At 41.8% G+C, this 13,902-nt stretch overlaps 1 protein-coding gene across 3 annotated transcripts in view; it reads left to right on the top strand.

The window, feature by feature from the left end:
• Nucleotides 1-13,902, top strand: part of RPTOR (regulatory associated protein of MTOR complex 1) — a 423,475-nt gene that overhangs the window by 375,637 nt on the left and 33,936 nt on the right. For 2 of the 3 annotated variants that reach the window (XR_014174605.1, XM_081944023.1), the window contains exons 28-29: nucleotides 305-409; nucleotides 8,206-8,253. Coding sequence is in view for 1 of the 3 variants with exons in the window: in XM_081944023.1 (XP_081800149.1) it covers nucleotides 305-409; nucleotides 8,206-8,253 (153 nt within the window). In the remaining 2 variants the exon portion in view is untranslated. The remainder of the gene's footprint in view (nucleotides 1-304; nucleotides 410-8,205; nucleotides 8,254-13,902) is intronic. The other variant, XR_014174604.1, reaches the window with a different exon arrangement.

The following is a 13,902-nucleotide window of genomic DNA, read 5'->3' as shown; positions in this document are numbered from 1 at the left end:
TTATGTCTTGTCTGATTCTTAATATGTGAGTCTATATTGTTTAGAATTTCTTATATGACAGCTCTAATTTTTAGGAAAGTTTTTTCTTAGAAAATTGACTATGATGAAAAGTTTAATGTCCATAGTGCTAGACTCAGTGTCAACTCTAAAGCTTTTGAAAATGGTATGCCTCTTTTATTTAAATCCCCTAATCTAAAATAAAATGTTCTGTACTAAGATAAGGTTGTTTGTTCTATATTCTCAAAGCCACCTTTTTACATTGCTTTGTATTTTTCTTTTTTTCTTTTTTTGTCCTGTCTTCAAGATGATGGTGCTATAAGAGTGTGGAAGAACTTTGCTGACCTGGAGAAGAATCCAGAGATGGTAACAGCCTGGCAGGGTTTGTCAGACATGCTACCTACGACACGTGGTAAGTATAACCATAACACTCTTTTCTGAATGTGAAATATAACAATAATTAGTCTTGGTCTGAAGTGAGGCTGGGTAATCTGGAGCTGTCTTCTTTGCTTCTGCTTTCAGTAGTATCTTGTCATTAGACTTTTGGCTGCCATGGACTGACATGTTCTGAGATTTCTTCCCAGCCAGTTTCAGAAAACTATAAACACAGGTCTAAACATTCTACTTGTGGAATAAATAGAGTGGCATATTTTTAGTAACGTGAATCAGGACTAAAGTTGTCTTCCTCCCTCTCCTGCACCATACTGGTTTTCCTATCAGTGGAGGTCAGGTCTAACTTTCTGCTTCTTGAGAAAGAGTCATAGATAGCTGCACTGAGCACTGCCCTTCTTGAACTTCTCACAGCAATTGGTTGTCTCCTTCCAATTTGGGGTTTATCCAGAACCTCACTTCTTGCTGCTATTCTCCTTTATTTGCTGATATTCTTCCTTGACCCAGCTTTGCATGCTTCCCATATCACTTTGCTTAGCCCGCTTTGACTTCAGCACATACAGCACCACTTCAGTCTTTCCTGCCATTAGGAGAGGGGGGGGGCGTGGGGAAGGAGAAGAAAATAGGAAAAGTCACAATCAGGGTCTTTTTACAAGTTGCATAAACAGTCCTGACACGGTAAGGGCTCTGGCAAAGCTAGATGTCAACAAGAGACTTGTCACTATGCATCTTTGATGGAGGCAGGTTAAGTAATACACACACACACACAAACACACAGAAAAACCTCTCTCAAATATTTTAATAGAAAGGTGTTCGCTCTGCTTCCAAGACATGAGGATTCATTAAGGCACTGACAGTTCCCATTTCTGAGCTGATACATCTCTGCCCTAAGGACTGAGAATTGCATCTTTGAAAATCTCCTGTTGCTATAGTGCTACTTTGCTAACCTCTTAACATATTTGCGCTAACACAGACAGTAATCAGCAATGATTTGACATGTCAATATAAAACATCTACGCCCTTTGAACTTTATGGTTTGAACACTTACAGAAGTAACATCTACATATTTTTCTTTAATGTCACCTTCCCTCACACTGCCTTGCTTTTCCTACGTAATGTGATTCAAGCTACTGATAGAAATCCACGTGAAACATCTCACTTAGATCTAAAAAAAAACCAACCACAAACAACCCATTGTTGGCTTTTTCCATAAAAATCCTGAATTGCTCAGACAGTCGGAAAGCAGAGGACCGTTTGCGGTGAACCCAGCTTTCTACAACATACTTCTCCGTGTTTGCAGAACATGGAGTCCTAAAGGGCAGCTTTTAGGCATCTGGCAAAAAATCTTCCATTTAAAAGGCCATTTGTCAGCAGCCAAGCAAAGATTGCATTGTGCATTGCGCTGTAAATAGAAGAGTACTAGGCTCAGATCTTGCTGATCTTTTAGCATCTTCCCATTTCTGAAATAATCATTAAATAAATAATAAGTTGTATCTTGTCTAAGGCATCTATATAATGCCCACACACATTCAGTTACTTTACATTTCAGTTAATTTTATTAGCAGTGTTTGACACTGCCATTAGAACAATTCCTGCAAATTAAGTTTATTCTTGTGCAGCTTATTCAAAAATTTAAACTAAGTTTTAAAAAGGCAATCACCAAATCATTAAAGGAATATACAGTTAAAATGCAGGAGGAAATGTTTTTGTTAATTGCCTGGGTCACTCTTAAATAGAAAGACTAATTTCAGTATAGTACAAATTCATCTAGTGATATAGACAGAAACACACACACACCAGCTTTCAGTAGCCTAGAGAATCCTGGCTACAAGTTTATAAGAGATACAATCCCATGTATCTGCAGGGTACAAAACTGGGAGCAACTAAAAGACATGATTTGCTCTAGAAGAGTTAAGATGTAATAGATATTGATTCTGCAATATTTAAAATTGATATTCCAATCCCATAAAAATATGCAAACCACGTTCATCATTATTTTAAAACACTGAAAAGAGTGAAATCTTACACGAAGAAATACTATCTTCTGAGATATCTGAAATGCAGTTTTTTTTTTAGTCTATTTAGTTCCTTTTAAGAAGGTGCAGGTGCTGCAATTGTAAGGGGCAATATGGCGTATACTGTTTGTATACTATTTTCACTTCTGATGTTAGTAGCCAATTAGCTAAATAAAATCAGAATTTGAACTATCTTTTGGATACCAGATCTGACAGAAAGCGCCATTTTCAGAAATTGGCTTAAAATATTAACAACCACTTAAAAGTTCCTTCTTATGCTTATGAGTTACTGTAGTAAAAAAAATAGTCCAAGGCCAAAGGGAAATCATATTCCTTTCATACAGTTCAGTGAAAATATGCATAGGCAGATGTTACTTTAATCCTGGGGCTCCAGCTTAATGATTGGGGGGCCAATGCAGTCAAATTCAATTGTATCCCTGGACTTTCCTTCTGTCTGCTTCTACAGTTCATTAATAAGAGACAAGAAAATACTGACCAGATGATAATTGTGTAGTGTTACACCATCACATCACAAAATATTCCGGCTTCATTTGAGAGAAAACGCACACATGTTATTCAGAGTTAAGTGTATTGAAAGCAAACTAACCCGTTGGCATCAAATATAGCCATGAAACCAATAAATTAGCAGTAGAGCTACTATCAACAGTTGCTTCCTCAAGAATTTGTTCCCCAAAATAAAAGCACTGAAGACTCTGATAATCTGGGGCAAAGGAGTTCTTATTTTCCCTTGACCATCTCATTTTCCCTAACACCAATTAAGAGAGGGCACACACAGTAATAACACGGTTTGTCATGTCTGATTCCCCCCCCCCCCGCCCCACCTCATGACTTTCTAACAAGTGCAACACATTCGGATGAATAAAAGCATTAAGGGGGTTATGCTTTTATGAAAGAATCATTTATTTTCTGTTTCAAATCTTGCTGCGGGGGGGAGGGCAGGATGAATGGGCTAGGTCAGCTGCCCCCAACCTTTTGGGCACCAGGGACTGGTTCCGTGGAGTGAGGTTTTTCCACGAACTGGAGGGGGCGTGGTTTCATGTGCTGCCTGCATCCCACGGATGGGGCTTCGCTTGTTTTCGCAGCCCAGTTTCTAGTATGCCGTGGTCTGGTGCCAGTCCACGGACCAGGGGTTGGGGATCCTTGGGCTAGGTAAAGCCAAATCTAATCAGTGCCAAGAAGCAAAGTGAATTAAATTAGCCCTCTACAGAAACGAGATATAAGTAATCTTCGACTTATGGTCACAATTGAGCCCAAAATTTCTATTGCTAAGCAAGACAGCTGTTAAGTGAGTTGTGCCTCATTTTGTGATCTTTATTGCCACCGTTGCTAAGCAAATCGCTGCAGTTATTAAGCAAAACGTGCAATCGTTAAGCAAATCTGCCTTTCCCCCATTGACTCTGCCAGTCAAAAGCTGACTGGAAAGGTTACAAATGGTGATCACATGACACCGGGACAGTGAAATTGTCATCGATACATGCCAATTGCCAAGTGACTAAATTTGGTCACGTAACCATGGGGATGCTGAAACAGTCATGAAGGGTGAAAAATGGTCAGTCCCTTTTTTTCAGCGCTGTTCACTAAGCAAATGGTTGTAATTCAAGGACTACCTGCTCTTGAAAGAAAGCTGCTTTGGTTGTGGAAACCAAGGATTGTAATATGCTTGTGGCCCCAAGTTTTAGTTGCCCTTCCTTCGTATGTGGCCAGTGAAATCATTCCGACAGCCTCTGTTTTTGCTTTCCTTCATCTTGGTTCTGCCCTCCTTATCTGACAATGTGAGCTGCTTGATGAAAAATAGGTCACTGACCTCACAAGGGATTTGAGGGGGGGGGACAACAAGAGCAGATGACACTCATAAGGTCTGCCCTTTCTTTAATGACCTTCTCGTGCACGTTTCCTCATTTGTGGTGAACCAGCTGGAAGGAAAGCATCATTATAGTAATAGTGCAATTCTTTTGTTCTGGAAAAATATAAGAGGAATCCAAAGGATTTTAGTTCTGTACTAACCTTATAACACAGTGACAAATAGATCCCCTCTTCTTTTGACAAAAAAATAAATATGCCCTTGCCAGGCTTATTTGTATTTATCAGATGAATGTCATTGTCCTCCATACAAGAAGAATAAGAGCAAATCGGAATTGCTTATCATCTAGTGTTTTGATTTATGTAAAACTTCCCACCATAATATGACACTGAAAGAAAGGATCCCTAGATGCAATGAAGAAGGAGGGGCTGTTCAGGGTCAAGACGTTATGAATTAATTTCAGTTTAATCTTGAACTGGTCAAGTCAGCATAAAACTAACTCGGATTGTAATAAAAACATTGAGAAATAAATACAAGCACCACCATAAATTGTAAGTACACATTATGTCCTAAAAGAAATTATTGACTGCTCTAATTCACTATTTTTAATGGAGCAATGAAACCAAAGCAAATGACCAGAGCTAGCTGACCATCTCCAAAAAGTTCCTAATCAGATTTCATCAACACTGGTAGTGCTTATGATGATCCGTTTAGCAGGTTATGCTGGCTCTGAACAAATTATGGTTAGGACCAGTCCTCTGAATCCTGGCTGTCCCAGGAACCCCATGGTCTTGTGATCGTGATCTGCGTATATGGTAACCAACTCACACTTACAACTGGTGGCAGCTTCCTGTGATCATATGATCACTATTTGTGAACCTCTCAGCAGGCTTTCCCAGAAAGTCAGTGGGGAAGCCAGGAGGGAAGATCACAAAATGCTGGGATAAGTTTCCTCCACCCAGCCCCTCTGTGCTCGCACCACACCAGCCATTTGTGCACCCCTGCATACTGTCCCCAAATCTCATCATGCATCTCCGCCACTTGCATACCTTCCCCAGGCCTTTCTCGAACACTCCCATGCACTCTCTCTCTCTGAGTATGACACCCTCATACAAGCTCCCCAGCCTCACTGCACCTCCCCCATCTCATGCTTGTGCATCCTCTCCGAGGCTCGCTGCACCTCTCTTACACATACCCTCACACCCTCCCAGAGCTTCCCTGCACCTTTCTTACACCCCCACCCATTCTCCCCAACCCTTGCCACACTCCTTGCACGCCCTTGTGCACCTTCACCCACATCCTCCCAGATCCTTCCCATCCCTCTCTGACACCCTCACACAAGTCCTCATGCCCTTCCCCACCTGGCAGCAGCCACTGGAGAGCTGTCTGGGACTTGCAACTTCCTGCTGGCTTGATTGTGGGAAGCCAACAGGAAGTTGTCTCACCTAATGAAGTTTTGTTAATTTCCCACATTGCTTAGTGATGGAAATTCGGTACCAGTTGTCATTGTCAATCAAAGACTGCTTTTATTTGGATGGGAGCAAGAAACCCAGAGTTTTAGACTGGAGTGAGAAACCTGCCAGAAGAGCACAGTGCCAAAGCATTTCCATTTGATTAGACTTTTCACACTCTTCTGTATGGTTGTTGGGTTTTTCTTCCCTGCAATGTACAGTCTGACAAAATGAGAGTTGTGATATAAAAATGTCACAGGAATAATTTATTCTTTTCCTTCAAGAAGCTCTGGAAATCATACCTTGATATCTTTTTCTACAATATACGCATATAGCCCCTGAAATTTTAATCAGTTCTACAGGCTGAGGATCAATATACTTTATAGCTAATCCACTGTTTAACCCACTGCACTGTCTAAGCTCCTCTGGCATTTGATGGACCTCAGAAATAACTATTTTTATGAAGCATAAACTGCATAAATAATAGATCAGCTTAATTATTTCATAGCACTTGTTAAAAGAGAGAATCAGATATAAAAGCACAGAGAGTCAAATTCAGGTTTCGGCTTAGTAAAATTGCAAGCAAGAGGCCAGACTGGAAAGGATTAGTTGTTAGGATTTCAGTTGTAATTTGAAAAGGCCAAAGTTGATTTGTGTAATTGATATGTCAGACCTCACAAGAATTATGCAGCTTATTTGACAAAGAGGACATTTAAAGACTTATTAACAGACAGCATCGCGTCTAAAGAGGGGGACTTGCCCACTTCTTACAGCATCAACAAAATGGCATTTTGTTGATGCTAAATGGGTTTTGGAAAAGCAGGAGGAACAGACGTTCCGTGTTGTTCTTTCCTAGACCAGATCAGCAGTCCAACTAATTGGATGGCTTGACAACCTGCACAACTTTTGGACTGCTGTTGAACTGTAACACGGAAGCTTTGCAATGGGGAAAATGACCATCCCAACAGCCTATAAACAGGGATGGCGAACCTTTTTCGCCTCAGGTTCCAAAAGCACGCATGCGTGCGCTATCATGCACGTTTGCATGCCCACCCCCATAATTTAATGCCCCTGCACCGTGCTTTCTGCACACGCATGCATGACAGCCCTCCCCCCACTGCCCTGCGCATGGGCACATGGCTCTCTTGGAGCCTGGGGAGGGTGAAAATGTCCTTCCCCACCCTCCCTCGAGGCCCTCCGGAGGCCGGAAATGGCCTGTTTTCCGACTTCTGATGGGTCCAGTAGGTCTGTTTTTCGCCCCCCCCCCCCCCCCCCAGGATCCTAGAAATCCGCCTTTCTAGGAGCCTGGGGAGGGTGAAAAACGACCCAACACGCAAACCAGAAGTTCAGGAACGGATTTCCGGGTTGCCCATTGGGCCGTTTTTCTCTCTCCAGAGGCTTCAGGAGGGTTCCCTGAAGCCTCCAGAGGGCAAAAAACAGCCCAATGTGCAAACCGGAAGTCCATTCCCGAACCTCCGGTTTGCACATCAAGCAGTTTTTCGCCCTCCGGAGGCTGAAGCCGAAGGCAAAAAATGGCCAAAAATCAAGACCGAAAATCAGCTGGCCAGCGCACACATGCGTGCTAGAGCTGACAGGACAACACCTTGCGTTCCCTCAGAAATGTCTCCATGGGCCACTTGTGGTACTCATGCCATAGGTTCGCCATCACAGCCCTATAATATTTTTCCAACTGTTTCAGTTCCTTTCAGGAATGAAAATGCCTGCCTTAAAAGGAGCAGGAAATTCTCTCCCTGGATTAAATAGATTTCTATGGCCAAGCTAGTCTCAATGAATATCTCAAATTTAATTCCCCCCTCTCTGTCTGCAACCATTACCTTCCTTCTGTACTCAACATCCAGGTTTTTTTTTTTTCAAAAAAACATTTTTTTAAACTTGAAATGTATCCCCCTTGTAGGACTAATTTCTCCACTTAGGCAGTTGTTTGAGCAGTGCCTCTATAAATTGTGCTGCCTCTCCTAATCTTGAGTGGTCATTAGGAAATCACTGAAGTATGCTTTGCTGAAGCCTATTATATGACTCCACAGCTGAGCTGGTGGCTCAGAGAGTGAGGCCTGAAGCAGGTACGCTTGCTGTTTTCTGTTTTATTTCCTTCATGTTTTGGGGTCTGGTTTCTGCTGCAGTCTCACTCAGAGCAATATTTTCATTTCTCACGCTCCTTTGAACATAAGACGCCTTTCAGTTCTAGATCCAGAAAAAAAGGCCATGATTAGAGAAGACAATGTCAGATCAGTTGGGAGCATGACTACAAAACCCACCCCTACCACCCAAAAAAAAACCTTCTCTCCCCCCCCCCCCTTCCCATGATTAATGGCTTCCTAGGATGGCTGCTTGAGTCAAGTTGCTCGTCTTCCTTCCTTTCCTGAATAGAAGCTTTTGCTACCGCTTCTCTTTAACTCTGTTCTTTTCTGTTCCTTTTGGGTTGTGTTTTCGACTCCTTTTAAAGATTTGTTTTGCTTTGGCTGATCAACTTACCCTTAGCATCAACCCCTTAATCCCTGTCTTCTCACAGGTCTGGCCCGAAGGGTTTCAATCTATCTTGACAGAAGTAAACAGGGAGGTGAGTGCTCTCTTTCCTCTTATGTACAAACAGCATGGGAGGGATGGACCTTCTAATCTTGTTACTTGGTTGAAAAGAAATGGCATTCCTTTTAACGCTTCCTAGGCCATGTTAGCACTTGGAAAACAATTTAGTACCCACAGCCTGTTTGTGTGAGATCTCTACATCATGGGTGTCTAATAACGCTTCTGAACCCGGGGGGGGGGGGTGTTGTTGCTCTTTGTTTTGGGAGACGGCTTATTAACAAGAAGTGGAATTGGGAAATTGTTGCCATGTTATTCCAATAACAGGGCACCAAAGCTCCATGACCTGTGTGTATGTTCTTCCCACCCTGTCTCTGTTCTTCTATTTTTCAGGAGGTATTTGGGAATGTTCAAGTCTCATTTTTTCCAAAATGTTCATGATGAATATTGCCTTTGTTCTAATTTTGACACTCTGTGCAAAATATACGATGGCTGTGACCTTTGTGTTGTAATATAGAAAATGGGTTTCCTCCTTTGTAATGTAAATGTCCAGAATCTTGTTTTTGACTCCGGGTGAAATCTGTACTTAAGATTTGGGGGGTCGGTCATACTGTGGGACTTGAAATCTTTCTCTGCTGCTTTGATGTTAAGATAGGGATCAATGGCTAGCACAACAGGATGTGAGGTGTGTGTGTGTGTGTCAGAAGGGCTGATGTAATCTTCTGAGGTGCTTAATGAATTATGAATACAGAATTCACTCGATGATAAGAGCTGGGATATGTCAGCAGTGACACCAGAGGAAAAGTGGCTTTGTGACTTGGTCACGGAGACCTTTGTACTTCGGGTTGATTCTTTGGAAGAACTGCATAAAATTAATGCAGTCATTTTACTATATAGAGCCTCCTCGCTGGCCCATTGACAGGGTACTAATGAGCAAGCTGGAAGATTGAAATGACTTCCCATTTGATACATAGAGCATTGGACCAGCTTAATGCAACCACCATTGAGAATCGATACTAATAATGCTCAGGCAGTAACCATCAGCCAGAAGCAGATAGACAGATGGTTCTTATTCAGCACCAGGCTATCAAGCTAGGAGGCCTGTTGAACTCTTTGGAAGTTGCCCATCTTTGGTCTTCGGTCCAAGGCTGCTTTTCAGAGTGACTTTGCGTATTACAGCACAGAAAATGAGATGAATGGCTACAGCAGTGCATTTTCTTCTTTTTCTTATGCTGTGCTAAGTCACAGCCGTTATCCTAATATTCCAGAAGCCAATCACCCTTTCTTCACGGCCAAAATACAGCAGTACTCCATTTCTCCTTACCTTAAATCCCAGTTCTAGTCTGTAAATTCAGCGTGAGACTCTAAATCTTGTTTCCCATCTTTTTTATTCTCACATCTAACTCAAACCACAGTGGTGCAGAACTCTGAGAATGTTTGAGATACTATAATGCAACTAGTTACCTCAAGGACAAGGCCTCCAGGCAGGAGATGCAGGGTCAAAAAAAGTCAATGGAAATCATGACTTTGATCAAAGCCTGACCCTATTTTGCAAATAATCCTTATATGCTTTATGGAAAGATTTAAAGGAAAGGAGAGGAGATGGTACTACAATATATGGCGCTGGTGGGGTTGTTAGCCAATACCTCTCAATCAGTCTAAGAGCCCACATATGTCCTCTGTGCTAGCACAAGATGTACTGACCACCACTTTCTCTAGTTGCCCACTAAGGAAGTGCCCAAATCAGCCTCCAGCTGGTACTTTTGCCCTGTCCCTGTCTCATATTTCCTTGGCTTCTGCAGCAGAAAAGTAAGAAAAAAGCTAAATCGCTAACTACAAAGCTGCCAGAAGCCCAAGGAGAACAACAGGTGCAGGATAGGAAAAGGAGAAAGACACAGGATCGAGAGGCAGGGAACGACAGAGGTTCCCACTGGTAGGAGAGCAACCACCTGAAACCCTGCAGAGCTCAAAAAGGGAATGTTGCAGTTTTAAGCTGCACTACAAAGATCTGGAAGAAAATCAGCTCAGCAATCTAACACCTATTGATGTCCTAGATCACAGAGGCACAATTGGACCAAACCCCCACAAAGACATTTATCTCCCAAGAAATTCTTCTGCAATCAGAGCCATAAAGTTTGGTATCCTACAAGAGGAGAGTGTAGTGAAGTGGGCTGCCATTCTGAGCCCTTTTTTGTCGTGTAAGTGATACTTGGGATGAGAAGAGTGTTATTTGGAGGGGCATTTTTAGGATCAAATGAAGAACGAGATAATGTACCTTCCTCCCTGTTGCCTGAAAACAAAGAGAGAGACATGCCTTATGCAGCAACCAAGAGAAACGGTCTAGAAAAGATCAGCTATGCATAATTGGGACTAATGCTCTGTTGTGGCCTCTATGCATGCAACTAATTAAAGTGGAAGATTAGAGCAGGATAGAACACCCAACCATTATTCTTACGAGACAGGGACTCTGAATGGTATTCCTTTGGAAAGCAGTCGTTCATAAAGTCAAGCCCTTTTATTGAAGTTTTTGCTGATCCATTGAGATGCAATTCTGCATCCTGCATGGATCATCATTGGAAGTTCTCCTTTTTGATATGATTTTACCTAGTTTGGTAATGAGACATCTGGAAGAAAACAACCAAGCTCAGAGAGCAGCAAGGACCCAACAGTGCCCATCTTGTATATCATAGTATTTCAAGCAGGACTCTTACTTCTTGCATGAAGCAAGTGGGATGAAACTTTTTTTTTTAACCTGTTTTCTGGAGAAAGTTTTTTTTGCTCCCAAATCTATTTAATCACATACGATGCTTTCAGAAGATGATTATTGCTGTAACAAAGTTTGGGACCAGGACCAGGATCTGATAGTAGTAGTAGCAATAGCAGGTTTATATACTGCTCCATAGTGCTTTTACAGCACTCTCTAAGTGGTTTACAAATGTCAGCATATTGCCTCCAACAATCTAGGTCCTCATTTGACTGACCTCAGGAGGATGGAAGGCTGAGTCAACCTTGGGTTGGTCAGGATTGAACTGCTGGCAGTTGGCAGAATTAGCTTGCAATATTGCATTCTAACCACTGAACCACCAAGTCACCATAATCAATTCTATGGCCAGATTTTTCTCACAATACAGGGTGGCAGTGGCAGTTTCGGATTTCTCTACAAGAACGAGCACATTTCAATTTCTAAAATTATGTTTTTACTTTTGAATGCCTATCCCACTTTTGTGTTTTTTTCCACCACTCAAATCCAGTTTATGACATTAGTGAATTATCACCACCTTAGTATTTTCTTGATATTTTCCTCTTTGTCTGGCATCCCAAAGCAGATTGATATTCATATGGTTGCGTTCACAAACAACAGATGAAAAGTATATTTTTGTGAAACTATCCAGGTGACCCAAAACAATGGGGTCATTCTGCATTCATTAAGGGAGTCTGATAAAACCTGAAAAAGTAGTTTCTGAAATGTATTTTTAGCAATATAAGGAAAGTTTGTTGCATCTTCCTGCTTTTATTCTTTTTTTTTCCTGTTGCATAGTTCAATATTTTATTTTCTTCCTTTGTTGATTTTAAGATTGATATCCTACCACGGCACCTCCAACAGTGTCGCTCGTGGGTATCTAATCATCCCAACATAACATGTTAGATCACTTGAGCTCCAAAGGATTCCAGTGTGATGTATGCTTTTAGAATATCATTGCTTTGCCTTTTCTTTGATTTCCAAGGTGGTTTAAATCACGATAAAATCAAAAGCCATAAATAATAAATTTCATGTAGCATCAGTAGCTACGGTCCAAGGCAAGCCAGCAATAAAATTGAACATACGATACCATCCTAAGAAAACAATCCAGTTTGGGAATCATATACAGTAAAGGGAGGGGGGGAGGCTCTGCAATTGGAGCATGGCTATCGGCACTTGCTCCTGGGTTAAGGACCAGAACCAGAGAGTTGAGTTGCCATTATATCCAGGTACATTTGAAGAAACAGCCTTCACATGGTTGTATTTGGGTTCTTTTCAAGGATGCATTTGCACAAAGCAGCACCAGCACACTGTCCTTAACATCATGGAATTAATACAGAAAGACTTCCTTGTGGAACAGACAGGCCTGTCTCCTCCTTTTGTGTCTTTCAAATAGGAAGAGATGGTTCCCAAAGGGAAAGGGAAGGATAGGCTTCACAGTCTTCAACAGGGATATATATATAGGGAGTCCTCGACTTAAGACCACCATTGAGCCCAGCATTTCTGTTGCTATGCCAGACAGTTGTTAAGTGAGTTTTGTGCCGTTTTACGATCTTTCTTACCACAGTTGTTAAGCGGATCAATGAACTTGTTAAATGAATTTAGTTTCCTCATTGACTTTGCTTGTCAAAAGGTCGCAAAAGGGGATCACTGCAACTGTCATAAGTATGAGTCACTTGCCAAGTGTCTGGATTTTGATTCCATGACCATGAGAATGCTGCAATGGTTATAATTGTGAAAACAGTCATAAGTTACTTTTTTCAGTGCTGTTGTACCTTAGAATGATCAGTAAACAAACTGTTGCAAGCCGAGGACTACCTGTATTTAGCAATAGCAATAGTGCTTAGACTCATATACAACTTCACAGTGCTTTCACAGCCCTCTAAAAGCAGTTTACAAAGTCAGCCTATCTCCCCCAACAATCCTCATTTTACCCACCTTGGAAGGTTGGAAGGATGAGTCAAGCCTTGAGCTGGTCAGGATCGAACTGCTGGCCAGCGGCAGAATTAGCCTGCAGTACTACCTTCTAGCCACCGCACCACCACAGCTCATTTAAATTGTACAATGGCAGGAAATATCTGCTATATTACAAAGTAAAAAGAAATACATATATGAAAAGTTTGCAAAAGAGCACAATCATGGAAGCAGAGAAGAGTGTTGCAATCTCTGTTCACACAACTCAATTGTGCTCGTACCAATACATGGGTGCATCTTCATGTGTTAAAATCTTACTGTCTCAATATTGGGAGTGCAATCAAGGAGAGCCCGTTGGGACTAGTGGTTAAGGCACCAGGCTAGAAACCAGGAGGCCATGAGTTCTGGTCTCACCCTAGCCCTGAAAGGCAACAGGGCGACCTTGGGTCAGTCACACTCTTTCAGCCCAACCTACCTCACAGGGTTATTTTTGTGGGGGAAATAGGAGAAGGAAGATGTGTTGGATGTGTTTGCCACCCTGTGTTCTTTGTAAAGAGAATAAATGTCAGATACAAATAAACAAACCCAAAGCCTTGACCCCCAACAGAAGAATCTAGACCTTGGAAATAAAGTAACAAAAAAAGTAATTGTTCAAGAGATAAATTGCATGAAAAAAATATGGTTTAGAAAGGCTCTGAAGGAGGTCAGCAAAACAAGTGCCTACCTTACTCCAACATCCCACAAAAAGTTTGTATTTCCTTTCCCCTATTTAAAAACCACTAGACACCTCCTTAAATAAATATTAGTTTGCCCTGAAGTGGCCACCTGGCTCCCGGGTGTGTGCAGTTTTCTCTTTATTATGATTTCACAGTCTTCTGTATGACCATGTAATTAGGGAACACTTATCTATGGGTTACTTTCAATGCCTTGTAGATGACTTTGCAAAAAAAAAATAACATCTGAACATCTCATCTCTTGGGAGAGGTTTTAATCCCTTGCAGTCTTTTCAGGCCAGAGGGAGACGACGGTGCC

Source organism: Natrix helvetica, assembly GCF_964273705.1.
Source record: "Natrix helvetica genome assembly, chromosome: 1".
NCBI classification, from domain to species: Eukaryota; Metazoa; Chordata; class Lepidosauria; order Squamata; family Natricidae; genus Natrix; species Natrix helvetica.
The sequence above is the reverse complement of the archived record's forward strand: the minus strand, read 5'-3'. Positions and strand labels throughout refer to the sequence as shown.